This window comes from Dermochelys coriacea, chromosome 1 (assembly GCF_009764565.3).
Source record: "Dermochelys coriacea isolate rDerCor1 chromosome 1, rDerCor1.pri.v4, whole genome shotgun sequence".
NCBI lineage: Eukaryota > Metazoa > Chordata > Testudines > Dermochelyidae > Dermochelys > Dermochelys coriacea.
The window spans coordinates 324,047,074-324,069,246 of record NC_050068.2 but is presented as its reverse complement, the minus strand read 5'-3'; the positions used below and the strand labels follow the sequence as shown (position 1 = coordinate 324,069,246).

General features: G+C 39.5%; 1 protein-coding gene across 14 annotated transcripts in view; it reads left to right on the top strand.

The window, feature by feature from the left end:
* KIF21A (kinesin family member 21A) overlaps positions 1-22,173 on the top strand; it is a 184,673-nt gene that overhangs the window by 149,308 nt on the left and 13,192 nt on the right. For 4 of the 14 annotated variants that reach the window (XM_038406461.2, XM_038406452.2, XM_043496576.1 and 1 more), the window contains 8 exons: positions 60-114; positions 2,159-2,376; positions 7,808-7,918; positions 8,460-8,588; positions 10,255-10,293; positions 13,237-13,373; positions 20,207-20,387; positions 21,922-22,086. In XM_038406461.2, coding sequence (XP_038262389.1) covers positions 60-114; positions 2,159-2,376; positions 7,808-7,918; positions 8,460-8,588; positions 10,255-10,293; positions 13,237-13,373; positions 20,207-20,387; positions 21,922-22,086 — 1,035 coding nt within the window. The remainder of the gene's footprint in view (positions 1-59; positions 115-2,158; positions 2,377-7,807; positions 7,919-8,459; positions 8,589-10,254; positions 10,294-13,236; positions 13,374-20,206; positions 20,388-21,921; positions 22,087-22,173) is intronic. The other 10 variants (XM_038406479.2, XM_038406470.2, XM_043496599.1 and 7 more) reach the window with 4 other exon arrangements.

The following is a 22,173-nucleotide window of genomic DNA, read 5'->3' as shown; positions in this document are numbered from 1 at the left end:
GTAAAGAAAAAATACTTTAGTTCTGCAAAAATGAATTAGTGTCACTGTTCTCCTTTTAGTTCCTTGTCTTCAGACCTCATGAAGCTTTGTGGTGAAGTCAAGCCCAAAAGCAAGGTAAGACACACTGTGGTAATAACACTTGTAAAGCACTTTCTTTTGAGAGACATGTATGGTTCTTCTACAAACATTAATGAAATAAGTCTCACAACAACACTGTGACATAGTGAAGTGTTGTTCACTTCACTTTAAAGCAGATTAATTAGGAGTCAAGTTCCCCTTGGTAAAGTGACTGTAAATGGCATTGTAGGATTTCATGTTTGTCTCAAAATTTCCAGATCAGATTTGTTCAGTTTTGGGGAAAAAATGTTTTCTTCTACTGCCAGCACCCCAATTCAGCACAGCACTTAACTATGGTGTCAAAGAGGCATAAGCACAATGTGAATTAAGCACATGTTTAATGTTAAGCATTTGCTTAAGTGCTCTGCTGAATCAGGGCCTCAGTCTGTGGTTGTAGAAGTGTTATTGAGGATATAATTTGGTCTATAGGATCTTAATGACAAGTGATGATGCATTAGGAAAAAAGGAACCAAGTTTGACTTTCAGATTCCAGGTAGAGTTTGAACAAATTTGGTCTGGAAACCATTGATCCAAAATAAGCGAAGAGCCACCATTTTTATAAAGTGACTTCTCAGATTAGAGCTGCATTTTTAAAATTTGACATTTCTTCCCTGAGATGAACTCAAATACCTCGAAACAAAAAAAAAGTTTGAAATACGTATTTCAAAAAATTCTCTATTTTAAGAATTTCTCCTTTTCTCATTTTAAAACATTCTGAAGTTTGTTTTTTTTTAGACAGTAGAAATAAAAATTGGTGTAGTAGTTTTAGTATTCTTGGCAATTAAAAACTTTAAGACGACAACGGTATAGAAGTTATATTCCTCAAATGTTGTCAGCAAAGATGCACAACTACTGGGCCCTTTTTAAGGTCTAAGCTAGTTTGAAATACAGCTCCATTCTTTGCGCTTCTTACTTTTCTGATCTTCAAGATGTTCATGTTGTATAGTGGCTGTCAGTCGCACAACAGCTGCAGCTTCTCTTTCCAAATGTTGCACACACCAATGCTTCTCTGAGTCAGAGATGCAAAGTGATCATTTAGCACAGAAAAAGTTGTTTTATATTGGAACATTTCCTATGCTTTTAGGCCATTCTTCAACAAAGCGCCTTCCTTGGTGCTTTACTAAATATGGATGGGATTACCATGTGCTTACAATTAAACGTGCTTTGTTGAAATGGGTGCTGTAATGAGGTGGCCTGCCCCTTTAAGGGCTGGAGGCATGGAGTTGCCCCATACAGTTAGTCCTGCTGCCTCACTTGGGATGAGATGTGGGGTTTAATTAGGAACCAATTGGGAACAGGGAAGGGGATTCCCCTATATAAAGCAGCAGGAAGCTGCAGAGTGGGGGTTGCTCAGGGATGGACAACCAGAGTGAAGGTAGAATAAGAGACTTCAGCAGAGATCTGCCAAGGCAGGAATGGCTAGTGGGAGCAAGTAGACTCCAGCAGGAAACCCTGACTTTTCAGAGAAAAGCCTCCAGGAAGGAAAGGCTTGGGAGATGCCCAGCAAGAAAACTGAGATTATGTACTTGATGGGGATTTGAGAACTTTTATTTTTGATATTAATAAATCCAGCCTCAGAGAGCGGTGTTGCTGAACTTGAGAAGAATTTGTTTTGCTAATTTGATTAAGAGATCCCTGAAAATTTGGAAAATGAAGGCAGTACCTTAGCACAGCAACCTCTGGCCACGATTGCTCAGGGGATGTTCAGGAGGCAGCAGTTACAGAGCTTTATTTATTTCACACCATCTCCTTCCCTTTGTAACATGGGCAGGTGACTGCACTTGGCATCATCTCAAATAACTATTTTATGCTGTTGAAACTTGACCTTGGTCCCATACTGCTCTCATTGAAGCCAACTAAATAGATTAAAAGCAAACTCCAAGATTTAATTTCCAAAGCTAGTTGACAGTTAAGTATTACTGTTGTAACTACTGAACAGTAAAAATTAAGAATGGGCTTAAAAATACATCACTGGCACACTTTATCAATGCTCTTATGTTTAAAAAAGAGTCGATTATTTGTTTGTTTATTTTAAATCCAGGCCCGCCGGAGGACCACTACTCAGATGGAATTGCTATATGCAGATAGCAGCGATTTAGCTTCTGAAAGTAGTGCAGCAGACACCATATTGCCTGGCCCTCTTACACCTGTTGCAGAAGTGCAAGAGAGTGGGATGCATACCGATACAAGTGATACTTCTGCTAGGGAAAGGGACCTCATTCCCCCACCATCTGGCTTACCTTCTAAAATAGGCAGCATGTAAGTTTGGCCAAGTTGTACTAACGACCTTTTGCTTTTGAAAAACGCATGTTGCCAATTTCTTGTAATCTCTGATTTTGAATTTTACAAAGGGGGACAATTGATTTCAGACTAACCAAGTAGCATTCAGAAATCTGTTCGCTCTACGTCTCCACAGCCACCCCCATGCAGCATACATATGCTGTTGTAATTAATATATTTTGAGACATTTTTAAGTAGCTTTCTTTAACTAAACTACTTTAGGTTTGTTTGTAAATAATGGATGCAATCATTTGGTACCATGGATGCTTCTGTTTTGTTAGTGATGTGTGAAATGCAAATTATAGAGGGAAAAATCTTTTCAGAAATGTCAACAAGACCTTAAAAAGAAACACATTGCAAATCCAAAATAAAGCATATTAGAACAAAGCAACCTAATGTAAGGCATATTTTATAGTTAATAATAAAGGTCAGAGTTCTAATGACTTGGGGCGCTGGGGACTTAAGATGTATTCTGCGTTTAAGGTGTTTAAAATGGAGCAGCCTAAATTTACAGTAAATAATAAAAACCTTATCTATTTTAATAATAGCGTATGATCAAAACAACATTGTAAACATGCATCTGAGTTCCATTGGTGCCTTTCCAACTATAGTACACTTTAGCTGAAGAAAAGTTTTTAATCATTGATAATTACTTAATAATAACTTAATTTTATTTAACAATTATAATTTTGGGGACAAAAATCTTTTCTCACTTCTTATATACTGAAATTACTATTGTTTTCAGCCATTCACAGGCAGGGAACTTTTTGCTTTTAGATACTAACCCCACATTCTGTCACATGTAAGCTGAATGCACTTGCCACATTCAATAATATGAAAAAACATAGCTGACTAGCCCTATAGCTATCTTTAGGTTATAGATGCTGAAGTAAGGCATTTTTCACCAGGTCCCATCTGTCCTGTTCCCATCAAACTATTACTTTTTTCATGGATGTCTTCACTGTTAAGTGTACACTTGATTTTAGTTTTAAGTGTCATATTTTTCTAGCATGCGCTTGAGGTGGCAGAAATAAACAGTAAAACACTGCTGACAGCGATTGTTAACATATGCTGATGGCTTCATTGCTTTTACAAGTAGAATATGCTCAGAAGGAGTGCTATTGATGATGCAGAGGGGGGAATGATGATCAGGATAGGCTGAGAAACCTGCTTGTTTCAGCATTTAATGTGTGAGATGAGACTGTTGGAGCTCCAAGATTTAATAACATCAAGGGTTATGACCTGGCATCCAACGTTCAGGTAATATCATCTTTTTGCTTCACTGCATCTTCTAAATTGTATCCATTATGAAAAATAATTAGCAATGAGGCAAAATAAAATTATCTAAATTGAAACTTTGGAAGCATTGAGCCTCTGTAGTAAATTGTTCCGCTCAGTAGTGGACTTCACTTACTTGTGTATTTTATTGATCATACTTTAGCAGATGAGTTATAAAACTTTCGTCTCAAACAGTTCTTAGTGACTTCCACAATGTAGGTATCTGTTTAATACTCTCCCTCCTTTAGAACTTATATTAATTTACTTTCTACATTATTAAAATTTTTCCTTGTTACACTTCCAGGTTATTGCTGATATTTGTTGTTAAAACAAGGTTCCCTCTTATAATCCATCTGTTCTTCTGACTGGATCCTGCAGTAAAGTTGCAGTGCCAACTCTGTTGCATCAAAATAGTTCCTATCACAGCAGAATGGGAGGTTATTACTTCTTTGTAGGGTCATGGAGCTGAAATAATAGTGGGGTAGGGGAGGGAAACTATAAGAGAGAGCTCTATAATCTACAATAGTAGGAGAAAGCAAAAACATCTTGTAATGTAAATTATTTCTTTCTGTAGATGTTCACTTCCTGCAGTTTGCCTGAAAAAATGTCCCTTTTGAGAGCTCAAGCCAGCTCTCATTGAAGTGATGGACTTTTTCCATGTTTTAAGACTAAAAATCCAGCCCTAATTCAATACCTTAGCATTTCATAGTCACCATCATCATCATAAGGTGATCAGTAATATATTCCTACTGCTGTACTCTTATTATTCAAGCATGGAATTTCTGTCCACAGGGACTTTGTGGTACAGTTTCATTCATTTAAGATTTTTACTATATTTGACTCTGCTTTCATTCACATACATTGTCACTCTCCCACCAACATGACCTACTCTATCATTCCTATATGTTTTGCACCCTGGTATTACAATGTCCCACTGATTATAATCATTCCAACAAGTTTCTCTGATGCCTATTATATCAATATCCTCATTTAATGCTAGGCACAGCTTGATATTTAGGCTTCTTGCATTTATATACAAGCATTTATAAAATTTGTCAATATTTAGTTGTCTATTTCATGTGATGTAATTGAATGGAACTTTTTCATTTGACTGTTTCTCTTCAGCCTGTACTCAACTTGTATCCTCTCCCCTTTTCTAAGACATAGAGAATCCCTTTTAGTAGATCCTCTCCTAAGGGACCTCCCTGTCTGAACAGTGTGCTCCTCTGCACCTGTCGGCTTTACATGCCAGCAATCTGATTCTTTTGTGGTTTAGGTGAAGTGTATCCTTCCTGTATAGGCTCTTCCTTTCCCCAAATGTTGCCCACTTCCTAATAAACCTAAAACTCTCCTCCCTACAGCATCATCTCATCCACTCATTGAGACCTTGTGTTTCTGTTAGTCTAACTGGCCCTACACATGGAACTAGAAGCATTTCAGAGAATGTTACCATGGTGTTCTGGATTTTAAGCTTTTACCTAGCAGCCTAAATTTGATCTCCAGCATCTCTCTCCTATCTTACCCTACGTCAATGGTACCTACGTGTACCACAGCCACAGGCTCCTCCCCAGCACTGCACATAAGTCTGAGATATCCTCAGATTATACAAAATCTCATCTGACTTTAAAAAAAACTAAAAGCTTCAAGCCCTCATAATTGTACAGAAATTTTTCCAAATGCAAACCAAGGGTAAACCAATGCAACGTTACCTTCCTGAGTCTCCAAGCAGCCTGAATTAATGGCTCAGAGAAGTGTGGGACTCCACAGTTCCTGTTTATTTCATTGGAGGGTCAATTACAATGACACTTTGATGTCAGCATTAATTGTTGCATTGGTGATCCTTTTAGTGAATAGGAACGGTTTGGGAGGGAGGTTTGGGAAGGGAGAGTTGGAAATTGCTGCAGTGAAGGAAATGCGGAGGAGAGGCACAAATACAAGGAACAGGGAAAGAAACGGAGAAGGAAGAGGGTGGGAAGAAACTAAGGACAGAAATAGCTATGTTCCAAAGAGGGAGCATATTATTTCACTTCATGATACTGAATATGACAATGAAGAACTTACTAAATAATAAAAAGAACAAGGAGTACTTGTGGCACCTTAGAGACTAACAAATTTATTTGAGCATAAACTTTCGTGGGCTAAAACCATCTTCATCGATTGCACGCAGTGGAAAATACAGTCGAAAGATAGATATATACACACATAGAGAACATGAAAAAATGGGTGTTGCCATACCCACTATAACGAGAGTGATCAGTTAAGGTGAGCTGTTATCAGCAAGAGAAAAAAAAACCTTTTGTAGTGATAATCAGAATGGCCCATTTCCAACAGTTGACAAGAAGGTGTGAATAACAGTAGGGGGGGAAATAAGCATAGGGAAATATCTCTAAGATACAACCACATTTGCTCCAACTCCTCAGACAGAGACAAACACCTACAGGATCTCTATCAAGCATTCTTACAACTACAATACCCACCTGCTGAAGTGAAGAAACAGATTGACAGAGCCAGAAGAGTACCCAGAAGTCACCTACTACAGGACAGACCCAACAGAGAAAGTAACAGAACTCCACTAACTGTCACCTTCAGCCTCCAACTAAAACCTCTCCAGCGCATCATCAAGGATCTGCAACCTATCCTGAAGGATGATCCCTCACTCTCACAGATCTTGGGAGACAGGCCAGTCCTTGCTTACAGACAGCCCCCCAATCTGAAGCAAATACTCACCAGCAACCACATAACAGAACCACTAACCCAGGAACCTATCCTTGCAACAAAGCCCGTTGCCAACTCTGTCCACATATCTATTCAGGGGACACCATCATAGGCCCTAATCACATCAGCCACGCTATCAGAGGTTCGTTCACCTGCACATCTACCCATGTGATTATATGCCATCATGTGCCAGCAATGCCCCTCTGCCATGTACATTGGCCAAACCGGTCAGTCTCTACGTAAAAGAATAAATGGATAAAAATCAGACGTCAAGAATTATAATATTCAAAACCAGTCGGAGAACACTTCAGTGTCTCTGGTAACTCAATTACAAACCTAAAAGTCGCAACACTACAACAAAAAAACTCAAAAACAGACTCCAACGATAAACTGCTGAATAGGAATTAATTTGCAAACTGGACACCATTAACTTAGGCTTGAATAAAGACTGGGAGTGGATGGGTCATTACACAAAGTAAAACTATTTCCCCATGCTTATTTTTTCCCCCTAATGTTACTCACACCTTCTTGTCAACTGTTGGAAATGGGCCATCCTGATTATCACTACAAAAGGTTTTTCTCTCCTGCTGATAATAGCTCAACTTAACTGATCACTCTCATTATAGTGGGTATGGCAACAACCATTTTTTCATGTTCTCTGTGTGTGTGTGTGTGTGTGTGTGTGTGTGTGTGTGTGTGTGTCTTCCTACTGTATTTTCCACTGCATGCATCCAATGAAGTTGGTTTTAGACCTCGAAAGCTTATGCTCAAATAAATTTGTTAGTCTCTAAGGTACCACAAGTACTCCTCGTTCTTTTTGCTGATACAGACTAACACGGCTATCACTCTGAAACCTGTTACTAAATAATAGTAACTAATAGTTTAGATCCCATGCATAAGCCAGATTCCATCCTTGACTTTTTTGTGCAAGCATTCCACTAACATCAGTGGGTGTTCTGCTGTGGATGGGAGGGAGGATGAAGTTCAAAATTTATGCTCCAGCTCACTGATCATAACTAAAATTAGAATTCCTTGTTCCCCATTGATTAAGCTTGACACCTCTGCTCCAGCCATTAAAATTACTTCAGTTAATTTATTTTATTGATAATGTCAATGTACTGCTATAAATGTGTCTGATCTCTGGCCCATGATGTACTTTGGAGTTTTTTTTAAACAAAAAATAAAATGGGCATATATTATATTAGTATTGAAACATGAGGCTTCTAAGAACAAATTTAAAGAGTGGAGCCAGTGAAACTTAAGAGCTGTCGGATGTCCATAAACCAATAATGATGATAAATAAAAATATCATGATATCTAACAAATTCTATATTGAGACTAACTCTGAGTGGTAGATCTGCAGCATGAATATTTTAACAAATACTGAAAGATAAGATAATCTTCCCTATTACCTTAGCTCTAAACAGTCATCTCTGATGGAAAAGAAAATAATCGAACCTTCACCTTTAACAAAGAGAAAAGCCTATGAGAAAGCAACAGAAAAGCCAAAGGCGAAAGAACATAAACAGTAAGAATTTTTGTTTTTCCCCCCCTTTAAGCTATTAAGCCTTTGGAAAATATTCTTGAAGAATAATAGATTTTTTTGTGTAACGTTTTTTTTTTTTCATTCTAGGTTAAATTTTTAATGGTGGCTGTGAAATTATTATCCACTATTAGGTTCCTGTGTTTGTTTTATAATGGTATTCTATATTCATGCAACTTGGTGTCAGCACTCTGAGAGAGAGTCCTCTTGAGTATTTGCAAATGATTTATTTTTTTAAAAGTCTTAAATGTCTGAGAGAAGCTGCATTTGAAGAACTCCTTCATTTTACATATGCCAATTTTTTCTGCATAGGGCTTTCACTATTTAAAATAAACTGATTGAATTTCATGCCATCTTGTGGCCAGCAACGGTTTTGTGCTGTATGGTGGTTACATTCTCCGGTAGTGCATGTAAACAGCATTTCTTGTTTAAGAAAATAGAATCTAATACATTGTCTGAGGCATGTTTCATTTAACTCTCTAACATGTCATAATCTTTTAAAGAAGATGTTCTTTTTTTCTTATAGCTCAGATTCTGGAACCTCAGAGGCTAGTCTGTCACCTCCTTCTTCCCCACCAAGCCGGCCCCGTAATGAACTGAATGTTTTTAGTCGTCTTACTGTTTCTCAGGGAAACACATCAGTTCAGCAGGATAAGTAAGTCACAAAGGGAAGATTCAGACCCCTACCAGCAAGTTGCAAAGCATACTCAAGTCATCAATGTAGCATTCCATTAAATGCCTTGGCTTCTCCTGTGTGTGTGTGTGTGTGTGAGAGAGAGAGAGATACTATTGCTACATTTCATGAACTTTCTAAAAGGGAGTTTAAAACTTTTCTGGAAATGTTGCCAAATATTGCCAAAATTGAAGAAAATCAATTTCCTGCTGAACCTTATTCCCTATTTTATAGCTTATCTCCTGTACTTATAATTTTCATCTAACATGAGTCAAAATGCTTGAAAGAGCTATAGAATTTGTAAGTGTGTGTGTGAGTGTGTGACTATATATATTTATATTTGAAATTAGGATTTAGTTAACAATTTAGGAAATAGTGCTTCTGATAATTATTCAGCTACTCTTTTAGCATGGCTGAGAAAGCTTTCCAAAGTAGCCCCTGTAGGGTGATTTGCTGGAATAGTTATAGTGCAGCAGTTTAGCAATAACCCTAATTATTTAATGGACTGCTTTCCATTGAGGCAATTTGGAGAATTATTTTGAAGAAATAAAACTAGTTTCTTGACATTGAGGACATCTCCTTCGCTAAAAATCTCATTAAAACTAGTGATCGCATTGAGTTGAGCCAGAATCTTCATTTCAAGATTTCAGGATTTCAGTACTGCCATGTGGTGCTTATTAACTCTAACTCAACAATGGAGAATCAACCTTTGATTTTGATTGTAGCATTTTGAGGGATTGCTTTAATCCTTTTTTTTAACGTTATTTCTATTTAACTTTGGGGTTTCAGTGACTTGTAGAGTCACAGCACACCAAGTAGTTGCTTGCAGTAGTTTAAAATTGCTTGTAACTCCCTAATCCCAACTAAGTTATCTGCGTATCTTATCACTAACCTGATATAATATTATCAGAGGCTTCTTTTTTTATTTTGAGCTTTAGTAACCATGACTCTTTGTATTTTCTATTATCTGACTGTGAAATCAAACTCAAATTACTGAACATGTTTGATTTGCATTAAAAATGAAGGACATAGTATCCTTTTATTATTTTAAGGCATACTGCAGATGTAGATCTTGGTTTTGGAGGGAGGCGGTTCTAAAACATTTTGGGGGTCAGAAAGTGAAGGATTTTGAACTTGTCTGATTATTTGCAAATTGCTGAGCTTGGTTCAATAAAGACTGAATCATCTTGACATTTTATATTTAAGAATGTAAGCAATCTGCAACATTTTTAAGTGTGTTTCTATACTAAACAGACACTGTCAGCTTTAGATTTTTCTCTTTAAATATTTGGTAGAATTAGTATCACATGCAGGGTCAAATTGTATCCATCTCATTTTTCTTCACTGCCTACCCCTATAAGAAGTACTATATTGGAGAAATAGGAAGTGGCTACCCAGTATTCTTCAGCTTCTTGATATGAGACACTTTGTGAATTTAACTTACCCTGAGAGAGCCATTTTAATGTTCATCCCCAGTGTTGTACCTGATGTAAAGCATAAACTAAGAAGCAATGCTAAGTGCAGTAAGTAAATGTGCACTGCATTTCTGAGTCAGCCATGCTGTTGTTTGTTCTTCTCATATGGAGACTTTACCCTGCTGATACCTGTATTCTTTCTCCTCGCAATCTCCTACCACTGTTCATTATAGGTCTGATGAAAGTGATTCCTCTCTGTCGGAGGTACACAGGTACTCTCTTTCTCTTTTCCATCCTTCTGGCCTCTTGTTGATGTTCTTAATGCCTTTACTCCGGTTATTAAGTAATCTCATTTTTGCCGCATGCTCTTTTTTGATACATCCCGCAATACATGTATGCTGTGTACCTTTTCATTTATTTCTTTTTTGCAAGAAATTAAAATATTTGTTTTATTTTGTCCAGCATGTCCTTTTTGTTTTTTAGAGAATATTGGAGGTAAATTTTTTCTTAGGGTTTTTTTTTTTAATCAAGCATGTTTAAAAAAAAATCAATGGCAAACTTTTTTTAGGTTTTAGCTTATTAGCTAAAAGTTATATTCCAGTGTATGTTAGTCCATGGTATCTATTGTCTTACTGCCAATACTCAAAATTGATTAAGAGATGGAAGAATGTTATAGCTCAACATATTTCCACCCTTGTTTGATCCAGAAACATGGAGCAGGGTTCTGAGAAGAAACAGCTGTGACTTGTAATGTGGCTACCCTGTGGAAAAACTACAGAACATATCCAGAGAGAGGCAGTGAAAAGGCTAATAACCGTATAGTGTTGGTGGTAATAGCATTTACAGCATTTTTCATCCATAAATCTCAAAGCACTGTTGCAAAAGTAAATAAATATCCCTGAGGTTCAAAGATGTTGGATGAATTGCCCAAATCAGAGGCAGACACAGGAGTAAATTGTGGGTCTCCTGGCTCTGACAGTGGTATGATCTGCTGAATCATGCTTCCTCTAAAACATTAGGTCTGTTTAGTTTGGAAAGCAGAAGAGTTAGAGGTATATAAGATCTGAAAGCCATAGAGAAGTTTTATTGGTCACATCTATACTCTTTGCTATAAGGGCAAACATAATACCTATCTTTTAAAAGAAAAACAAAGAGGACTTGGGGAATTATAGACCAATTGCCCTTACTTCTATACCTGGAAAGATACTGGAACAAGCACTTGGAGGATAATAGGGATATAAGGAATAGCTAACATGGATTTGTCAAGAACAAATGATGCCAAACCAACCTAATTTCCTTCTTTGACGGTGTTACTGGCTTGATGGGTGGGAGGAGAGCAATAAATGTGACATGAGGCCTGAACTGGAGCACTGTGTCCAGTTCTGTGCACCACACTTCAGGAAAGATGTGGAGAAGTTGGAGAGAGTTCAGAGGATGGCAACAAAAATGATAAAACGTTTAGAAAATGAGACCTAGGAGGAAAGTTTAAAAAACAACAACTGTGCATGTTTTGTCTTGAGAAAAGAAGATTGAGGGGGGACTTGATAAGTCTTCAAAATATGTAAAGGACTTTTATAAAAGAGGACAGTGATGAATTGTTCTCTGTCCACTAAAGGTAGAACGAGAAGTAATGGCCTTATTCTGCAGCAAGGGAGATTTGTGTTAGATCTTTGGAAAAACTTTGATTATGAAGGTAGTTAAGGTCTGGAATACGCTTCCAAGGGAGGCTGTGGAATCCCCACCATTGAAAGCTTTAAAAAACAGGTTGGACAAACGTGGCAGGGTTGGTTGGTCCTGCCACAGCACAAGGGGCTGGACTTGATGACTTCTCAAGGTTCCTACCAGGCCTACATTTCTATGATTCTGTAATATAATATCTGTTGGCCAGAGAACATTCTATGAAATTATAATTCTGCAAATTTAATACAGATAAAGGGAAATACCTTTTTACATAATGTGTCACGGGATGACTGAGGCAAGTATATTTGTAAAATATTAGACATGAATAAGAATTTATATGAATAAAAATAGCCTCTGCAGTAACATGACAGGATAACATTACAAAGGCTGCAATACATAAACTACCCACCAGCTGGTATCAGTAAGAAGTTTCTCCCCCTGGCAGACCATTGCTTAATGAACAGCATTGTGGAATTATATACCTTCCTGTAAAACATCTGGCACTCGATACTGGACAAAGTGGGATGATGGTTTTATTACAATGTAGCAATTCATATTTCCCAGGGTGGTGAGTTTAATCCCTAAAAATGGTAGTATGATCTGATACTCTGTGGACAGACACTAGCACTGTCACAGAGCCCTGTTGAAGTTATTGGGGTTCCACAAGGACATGCAGTTGCAGGACTGAGGGTTTAGGCAGCTAATAATGATCATTTAATGATAGAATACTTGAGGCCAGATTCTCAGGCTGGATTACAACCTCTTTGTGCCATTCAGGTAATCTAGATACACATGCACAGCAGAAAATACTCTGGTGTAGGGGAACTCTCTGGTGAGGAATCTGTGCCACAGCCCAGTTTCTCTTTCGCAGCATGGTGGAACTCTGTTATGCCAGCCCTCCAATCACATCAGGTGCACTAAGGATCCTGCCTCAGGGGCACATATTCAGGCAGCCTAAATGCAGCTCTAAATCTTGCTGGGGGGACCCTGAGAATCAGAGAGCTGTAACTAAGAAAAGGAGTACTTGTGGCCCCTGAGAGACTAACAAATTTATTTGAGCATAAGCTTTCGTGAGCTGTAGCTCACGAAAGCTTAAGCTCAAATAAATTTGTTAGTCTCTCAGGGGCCACAAGTACTCCTTTTCTTTTTTGCGAATACAGACTAACACGGCTGCTACTCTGAGAGCTGTAACTGTCTCTCTTCTTCCCCAACCACTCTCTCTCCTATGCTGGAGTATCAGATGTCATATCTTTTGAATTAGATATGGCTTCATTTAGTTGATAGCACAACACTAACACTTGATAAAGCCGAATAATAAAAATACATGCAGAATTTATAGAAGACAAATTCAATTGTCCTATGCCAAAATATGTAAGTGAATGATATTAACATATTTCCCTACATACCTGCAACTTCATTTTTATATGTAAGGCTATAGGAAATAATGCAGGAAAAATAAATTACTGGATCACAGAGAGCTGTGGAAAAAAATGATTTACATTGCCATATCTAACTCGTATTTCTTTTTTTTCTAGGGGCATAATCAACCCATTCCCTGCTTCAAAATGTATCAGATCTTTACCACTTCAGTGTATCCATATAGCGGAAGGGCATACCAAGGCTGTGCTTTGTGTTGATTCTACTGATGATCTTCTGTTCACTGGATCTAAAGGTTGGTGAGGCTTTATGTATTTGTTGCCTACTGAAAGTGCTTTGAAAAAAACAATATATTTTGAAATTCCTTATCAGTGGCCAGTGATAGAAATGCAAGGTTTTAGGGTAGAATGCTGTGAAAGATCCATTTTTAGAGCATAATAAGCTTGATTTGATTAACTAATGTTTGTTCCTCATGTATACCATCTATGAGTTCCTTTTAATTGGAAAATTAACTTCTAAAATAGCATCTTAAAAAACATCTGTTCTTCTGAATTCCAGTCTTAGGCTCTGGCCACCAGACCATTTTCCCCCTCCCAATAAACTTCCCCAGTCTGGAAAAATACTGTGCAGATCAGCTCCCTATTGCTTTCATAATCTGGCTGAAGTATTTTGGATCATTCCTTTAATTCTTAAAATGCCATTGTCAAGGTAAAAATAATATGTTTTAAAATATTTTTTGTCTGTTACAATTAACCCCATGTTATTAAAATAAATAATTTTTAATATCTAACTTACTCATCACTTTTGCATTTCTCTCAGCCTGAACATTGAAAACATAGTAATCAATTTTACTGCTCAGTTTCACTTTCAACTTCTCATGCACTAGCTCGCTACTGCATCGTTTAGGTTTGAAACATAGAAAGAATATTTTTGTTTTTAAAATGCATTCTATTAAAGAAAAAAACCTAGAAACATTTCTATTGGTTAGAATTTGAAAATATTATTTAAGGGGGGGGGGGAACTAACTGGGTCAAGTTTGACCTGATTCACTTCCTTTAATAATGATACAGTTTATATGTCCTATAGATATTATAGGAACTTTTCTTTTAAACTCCTCCTACAAAATGCATAGGCCCCAGAACCTACAAGGCAATCCAACTGCTATAGCAAAGAGAAAATATATGCACTATTGCAAGAGTGGAATTTGCATAAGAATCTGCCCAGCAATGAATGGCCCATGACTTGGAAGTGTATGTCCACTTGGTGGTCTTCGTACTCCTGTAAAGAAATAGATTAAACTTATCCATTGACTACAGTAACATACCAGAAAAACTAGGACCCTGACACTGCAAATAGTTTATACATGTAAGCAGTTGTATTAATTTCAGCTAGGGTACACAAGTGCTTAGACTTAACCATGTGCAGAAACGTTTGCAGTATTGAAGCTTACAAGTGACACTCCATCCTAATTGCTTGATTTTGGTTGCAGATACACAAATGAATTTAGAAAAAGACATTTCTTTCCCATTTACTCTATATTCGTTCTTTCTGGAGCTTTACTCTATATTCGTTCTTTCTGAATATCTTTGTGAGGTAGCTAGTAAAAAGCTCTGCAGCTGTAATATCCATGCAGCCAAAAATGTAGGATAGGCATTTCAGGGCCTCTAACAGGCATACAGAATGACATGTATGGACCTCTGCTTCCACTCAGAGCCTGATTGACAGCCCACGTGGTTCTCCTTCTAGGATTGGGCCCACGTGAATTGGAGTAGCTGCAGGGCATGAGGTATAGCTTAGTGATAGAAAAAAAACCCTCTTCATTAAATAATAAATACCAAGATTTAAGTGCCTCCCCCGTTTACCCTTACATTCATTTCTAGAAAAAACCATCTAAGTATGGGTCTCCCTGTAGATGATATTCGAGTAATCTGATGCAACCTATTCTGATTACTTCTGTTGGTGGCACATAGTATCACTGACTCTTCTTACCAGTATTGAGATATATCCTGGATGGCTGAAAAGCTAGTAAAAGTCAAATGCTGCCAACAGTTTCTAATTTTATTTTGTTTATTATTTTTCCTGTTTACATTTGTGGAAATTATATAATTGTTCATGTTCTTGTTAAAAATGTAATATTTTTATAAGTTTGCAGGGGATGTGCTCTGCTAATTTTTGCACGTGCATAAGTGAGGGCAGGAAGAAATGTGTACCTTCTGTCTGCTGCCTTTTGTTGTATTTGCGGATATTTTCACTATGATGATATGATTAAAAATGTTTTTGCTCAGTTGAATTGCAATGAGATTTCAATTTTTGTAGTTATGTGACAAAAGGTATTTTAAATTAGTGTTTTACATTTAAATTTGTGGTCTTTAAAAAGTTTTCAAAACATCCTACATATTTGGAACTAAGAAGCACAGTGGCAGGTGGGGAAAATATTTGCTTTTCTTGCCACTTGCTAGTTTCCAAAGCATTTGTTTAAGAAAGGTAAATATTAGTGGGGGGAAACCTGATAAACCTGCAAAATGGCATAGACTTTTATTTACTTAATATGCGTTTGAAACCCTTTGGATATTGCAGTTAATGTAGAAGGCAGTGGCCTAGTTAGGGTATGTCTACACTACGAAATTAGGTCGATCTTATAGAAATCGATTTTTAGAAATCGATTTTATACAGTTGATTGCATATGTCCACACTAAGTGTATTAAGTTGGAGGAATGCATCCTCACTTCTGTGGCTAGCGTCGACTTTCGGAGCGTTGCACTGTGAGTAGCTATTCCACAGTTCCTGCAGTCTCTGCCGCCCATTGGAATTTTGGGTTGACCTCCCAATGCCTGATGGGACAAAAACATTGTCGCGGATGGTCTTGGGTCCATGTTGTCAATCGCTCCTCCCTCCGTGAAAGCAATGGCAGACAATTGTTTCACAACTTTTTTCCGTACAAACGCCAAACTGCTGTCAGCAGACGGTGCAGTAGGACTGCTAACAGTCATCGTCATCCACCGCTTCCGCTGCAGCTCTGCTCTCCTGGTGCCAAATGAATCCACCTCACAGGCCCTCTTGTTGTTCTGTATAAATATCTATTCTCGTGGCATCCGTCGTTATCCACCGCTTCCGCTGCAATTCTGCTCTTCTGCAGACGCTGTACCACAGCAAACATGGAGCCCACTCAGCTCACTGCTGCTGTTGCGAGCATTGCAAACACCTCGCGCGTTATCCTGCAGTATGTACAGAACCTGCAAAAGCAGATGAGGCGATGACAGGGCGATGACGAGAGTGATGAGGACATGGACACAGACGTCTCTCAAGACACGGGCCCTGGCAATTTGGACATCATGGTGGTATTGAGGCAGGTTGGCAGGCTGCCTCATTACACGGGCACCCTGGACAGTAGTCAGGAGCAGTTCAACTATAGGCTGAGCAAGTGCAGAATGGTGATTGAACGTGCCTTTGGACTTTAAAAGCTAGCTGATACCATTCACTGACTAGGTTGGACCTCAGCGAAACCAATATTCCCATTGTTATTACTGCTTGCTGTGTGCTCCACAGTATCTGTGAGAGTAAGGGGGAGACATTTATGGCAGGGTGGGAGGTTGAGGCAAATAGCCTGGCGGTCGATTACGCACAGCCAGACCTCAGGGCAATTAGAAGAGCAAAGCTGGGGGCCCTGCACATCAGAGAAACTTTGAAAACCAGTTTCATGACTGGTCAGGCTATGGTATGACAGTTGTTTATTTCTCCTTGATGAAAACCCGCCCCCTTGATTGACTCTACTTCCCTGTAAGTCAATCAACCTCCCTCCTTTGATCACCACTTTCAGAGGCAATAAAGTCATTATTGTTTCAAAATCATGCATTTTTTATTAATTCATCACACAAATAGGGGGAAAACTCGCAAGGTAGCCCGGGAGGGGTGGATGAGGAGGGAAGCACCGGGTGGGGGGGGTGGATGAGGGGAGGCGGTAAGGACGAGGCCACACTACAGTTCAAAACTTATTGAATGCCAGCCTTCTGTTGCGTGGGCAATGCTCTGAGGTGGAGTGGCTGGGTGCCCGTAGCCTCCCCCTGCGTTCTTGGGCGTTTGGGTGAGGAACTTGGGGAGCAGGGGCAGGCAGTTATACTGCAGCGTCAGTCTGTGCTCCTGCTGTCTTCCCTGCAGCTCCACCAGACACCTGAGCATGTCAGTGTGCTTCCCATTAGACTCAGCATTGCATCCTGCCTCCTCTCATCACACTCCTGCCTCCTCTCATCGTGCACCTCCCTCCTCTCATCGTGTTCATTTAACGCTTTCCTGGATTCTGCTATTGTTTGCCTCCACGCATTCTGCTGAGCTTTTTCAGTGTGAGAGAACAGCATGAGCTCTGAGAACATTTAATCACGAGTGTGGTTTTTTTCGCCTTCTAATCTGCACTAGCCTCTGGGATGGAGATGGTAGGGGGAGCATAGAAACATTTTCAGCTGCGGGGGGAGAAAAAGGGAGAGTAGTATTTTAAAAGATACATTTTAGAGAACAAAGGAAAGACTATTTCACACTGAATCAAGTGATTCACATTACATAGCACATGTGCTTTTGGTACAGTTGCATTTTGCCTCTTATATTGAGTGCCTGCCGGTTTGGCGTGAGACATCATACATGCTCAGCTGGGCAACAGCCATGGTAAGGCAAAGGGTTTCAGCTTCTTCAACCTTTGTAACATGTGGAACAGTTTCAAACAGCAGTGCCCTCCTTTCCCATACCAAGCAAAGCCTGTTGGGTTGGCCATTTAAAAGGAGGGGCTGTGGTTTTAGGGTGAATGTGGAGCACAACCCAACCCCCTCGCCCCCCAATTCTCTGGGATGATCGCTTCACACACCCCTCCACCACCACTGCGCAGCTAGTATCAGGGAAGATCCCTGAAAACCAAACGCGAACAGCTCAGCATGAACGGGCCTCCCTCCACCATGTGGTTAACAGTGGGGATGATTTCTTTTCAGCCAAAGGGAACAGCCCAGCAGGAACAGGCACCTCTGAACGTCCCCTTAAACAAATTTCCGTATTTCAATGAGGTGACCATGAATGATATCACTCTCCTGAGGCTAACACAGACAGTACCTCCAGGAGAGCTTCTTGGAGATGTCCCTGGAGGATTTCCGCTCCATCCCCAAACACAGACTTTTCCAGTAGCTATACTTGCTGCGAATGCATCCCAAGACTTCAGGGAAAATTAGTCATTAAACATGCTTGTTTTTAAACCCTGTTTTATATTTACAAAGGTACACTCACCAGAGATGCCTTCTCCGGTTTCTTGGTCTGAGAACCTACCCTGGGAGGGTTGGGAGGGTATTAGCTCCAGGGTGATGTACAGTTCCTGGCTGCAGGTGAGAAGGGATTCTCCGCTTGCCTGCTGTGCGCTATCCTCAATCACCTCATCTTCCTCATCCACAAAATCCTCATCCCTGTTGCGTGAGAGTCCCCCCCTTACAGGTGTCCGTGGACAGTGGTGGGAAAGTGTAAGGGGCTCCCCCTAGAATTGCATGCAGCTCTTCATAGAAGCGGCATGTATGGGGCTCTGACCCAGGGGGACTGTTTGCATTCTTTGTTTTTTGGTAGGCTTGCCTCAGCTCCTTAACTTTCACGTGGCACTGCTGTGTGTCCCTGTTGTAGCCTCTGTCCATCATGCCCTTGGAGATTTTGGCAAATATATTGGTATTTCGTCTTTTGGAACGGAGTTCTGCCTGCAAGGATTCTTCTCCCCATACAGCGATCAGATCCAGTGCCTCTCATTTGGTCCACGCTGGAGCTCTTTTGCAGTTCTGGGACTCTGTGGTCACCTGTGCTGATCAGCTCGCCACACTGGCCAAACAGGAAATGAAATTCAAAAGTTCCAGGGCTTTTCCTGTCTATCTGGCCAGTGCATCTGAGTTGAGAGTGCTGTCCAGAGTGGTCACAATGGAGCATTCTGGGATAGCTCCCGGAGGCCAATACCATCAAATTGCATCCATGCTACCCCAAATTCGACCCAGTGAGGTTGATTTTAGCACTACTTCCCTTGCCAGGGAGGAGTACAGAAATCGATTTTAAGAGCCCTTTAAGTCGACAAAACAGGCTTCGTCATGTGGACGTGTGCAGGGTTAAATCGACCTAACGCTGCTAAATTCGACCTAAACTCATAGTGTAGACCAGGGCTTAGAGTAGGTTATGTCAGTGTTCCAGAAGCTGCACTGGCTGCTAATTTCATCTGAGAGTTCAAATGAAGGTTTTGGTTTTGGCCTTTAAAGCTGGGGTTTTCAAGGCATCTGAAGAGAGTCTGGGTCTATCCACACTTCTTGTGCTCATATAATTACATCATTAGGGGTATGATTTTTGTGTTTTGTTTTTTTGTTTTTTTTTTTTACTGATAGTTATGCTGCCACAACCCCTAATGTGGATGCAGTTTTATTGGTAAAAATGTGCTTATACTGGTATATCTTATTCCCCTTCCCAAACAGAATTAAGCTATACTGGTATAATTGCATCCACCCTAGAGGGCTGTACCATTTTAACTATACCAGAGCAGATAAAACAGTATATCTTTGGTGTGTGGACAAGGCCTTAGGTACTTAAATCTCATTGAAACTGAAACTGTGCATCATACCAACTTAGACTGAGATTTTCAGAGGTGCCTGAAGCCCTTAATTTTTTGGGACCTGACTTCCGGAGAGAATGCCTTTCTCGTCACATGTTAACTTGTCAGTCAAGGTCATCTGTGGTGCTCAGGCTTTCAGCCCCCTGCTGCAGTGTGTTCTTGGTGAGGTGTCTCTGTGATCTTCCATAGCCCAAATTTTGTGATCGTCAGGATATTCTGCAACTTCCACCTGTCTTTTCACATTTTCCCTGTGGAGGGACTGACCAGGGACTGATTGCGAGGCTATTGTACATTGGGGTGTGAAATGCTCTTGGGAGCTGGTATGTTACAAAGGAACATACTTTATTATAAACTGGGTGTAGTTTTGCTGCAGCATGGAGATGTCCACATGTGGTTGTTGGGATATATTGAATTCCATCATTTGTGATAGACCTAAAATGTTGGAGGGTGTGATATATAAACATAAATATAGATTTTTTTTAATACAGAGAAAAATATACACATTTTCTCTTCTGTGTTTTTTTTAGATCGCACTTGTAAAGTATGGAATCTGGTAACTGGACAAGAGATTATGTCTCTAGGAAGTCATCCTAACAACGTTGTTTCTGTAAAATATTGCAACTATACTAGCCTGGTCTTCACAATTTCAACGTCTTATATTAAGGTGTGGGACATCCGTGATTCTGCCAAGTGTATTCGGACATTAACGTAAGTGACTTAAATCTCAAATACAAAAAGCTGAATAATTCTTAATTTTAAATAAAATTGCATGTCTTAATAAGAGAAAGTATAAAGATCGTATTTTAAGTACAGAATATTATGGGACCTCAAAGAAACCAATATAAGGGCTCAAATTCCCTGAACAGACTCCCATTGACTTTAAACCTGGACTTTTAGGGGTAGACCCAAAGTCTCTAGGGAAAAGGAAAGTATTGTGAGGTTTTTCTTTTTCTATGTTCCACTGAGAAAAAACAGCTTTGCCTTTAACTTTAGGTTTTTTCAGCTCTGAGATGGCATTTTAGTCTTGGTTGAGTGAGTCGAGTCTTTAAACGATAGTTCTGTTCAGTTTTAAAGATATGGGAGGGCTTTGTTTATGGGGATACTTAGAACCCTAACCAAACATGAATCTTTCTCTACCTTATCTTTCAATACAAGAGTTTAAGGTGAGTACTCTGTATTCAGGCTAGTTTAAAAACACTGTTATTCAAAAGCCAGAGCTAATATTTGAAGGAATCCTCTTTTCTAAGTGAATTTAAAAACACCAGGATCTTGAGATTGCATCTTAGTGCTGGCTAGGGGGAAGTGGAAATAGAGGTGGGATATGTGTTGCAGGAACTAGAAAGGAGATTGTGTGAGTTCAGGGGAGAGGGTTTGGGAGAGAAGTTGGAGCGGCTGGATTGATTGTGGGAGTAGCAGAGGAAGCAGCTACCAAGAACTGCAGCTGCCATGAAGTTGATATCAGCTCTGCCAGCTTTGATCTGAGGCCTCTCTTATAGTATCACTACAGGGTTGAGGTAATGAGGACACAACCCCTTTTGTTGCTGTTGTCTATAGGTACAGTTTTATGTGTTATCACTTTATCCACCACTCCACTGCAACCACCTGTATGGTGCAACACAGCAGTCATTTTGTGTCAGCAAAAATACACAACAGTTTTTAGGAAGAGAAATCAATTTATCCAATTGAAACCAGAAACGTAGTGAGCGGAATGTAGTTACCTAAGCTACAATTTGGCCAGAATATCAAGGTTAACATCTCCACTCTTGCAAAAATATGCCACTCAATTTACTAGGAAGTTGGCATTTCCGATAGCACCATGACCCTACTGTTGTGCTGGGGATGAATCAACAGGCAGACAATCAGTATGTGTTAGAGAGAAGAATGCCACCTCCTGAATAATCAGCACCTGGGTTTTTTCCTGAAAGTCTCCCATGCAAGTACTTACCAGGCTGACCTGCCTAGTTTGAGATCCCAGTCACAGGTCAATGTAGTACAAGTGCATAGCTTGTTGGTGCCAGCCTCTTTATGGATGCAGACTCAGTAAATATTTATTATAATATGTGGAAACGTCAATTTTTTTAAATCCATGTATCGAGTGTTCCTGTGGATTTGCCTATATTATTCAGCGTTCAGAATTGATCTGTAGTTCTTTTACCTTCAAATAAGCATGCTTATTTTTAAACAAAATGTAAGGTATATTTGAGAAGAGAGAAAGTAACTGTCTCTTTTTGGTAATATTCAGGTCTTCAGGCCAGGTGATGTCGGGTGATGGTTGTTCTGGAAGCACTAACAGAACAGTAACTATTCCTGCTGGAGAAAACCAGATCAACCAAATTGCACTAAATCCAACTGGCACTTTCCTCTATGCAGCTTCTGGAAATGCAGTAAGGATGTGGGACCTTAAAAGGTACATAACTAAGGCAAAAGATAATATTTTCTTGATATTTACCAGAATATATGACAAAGATAGCACCAGGATGCTTCCTGTTCATGA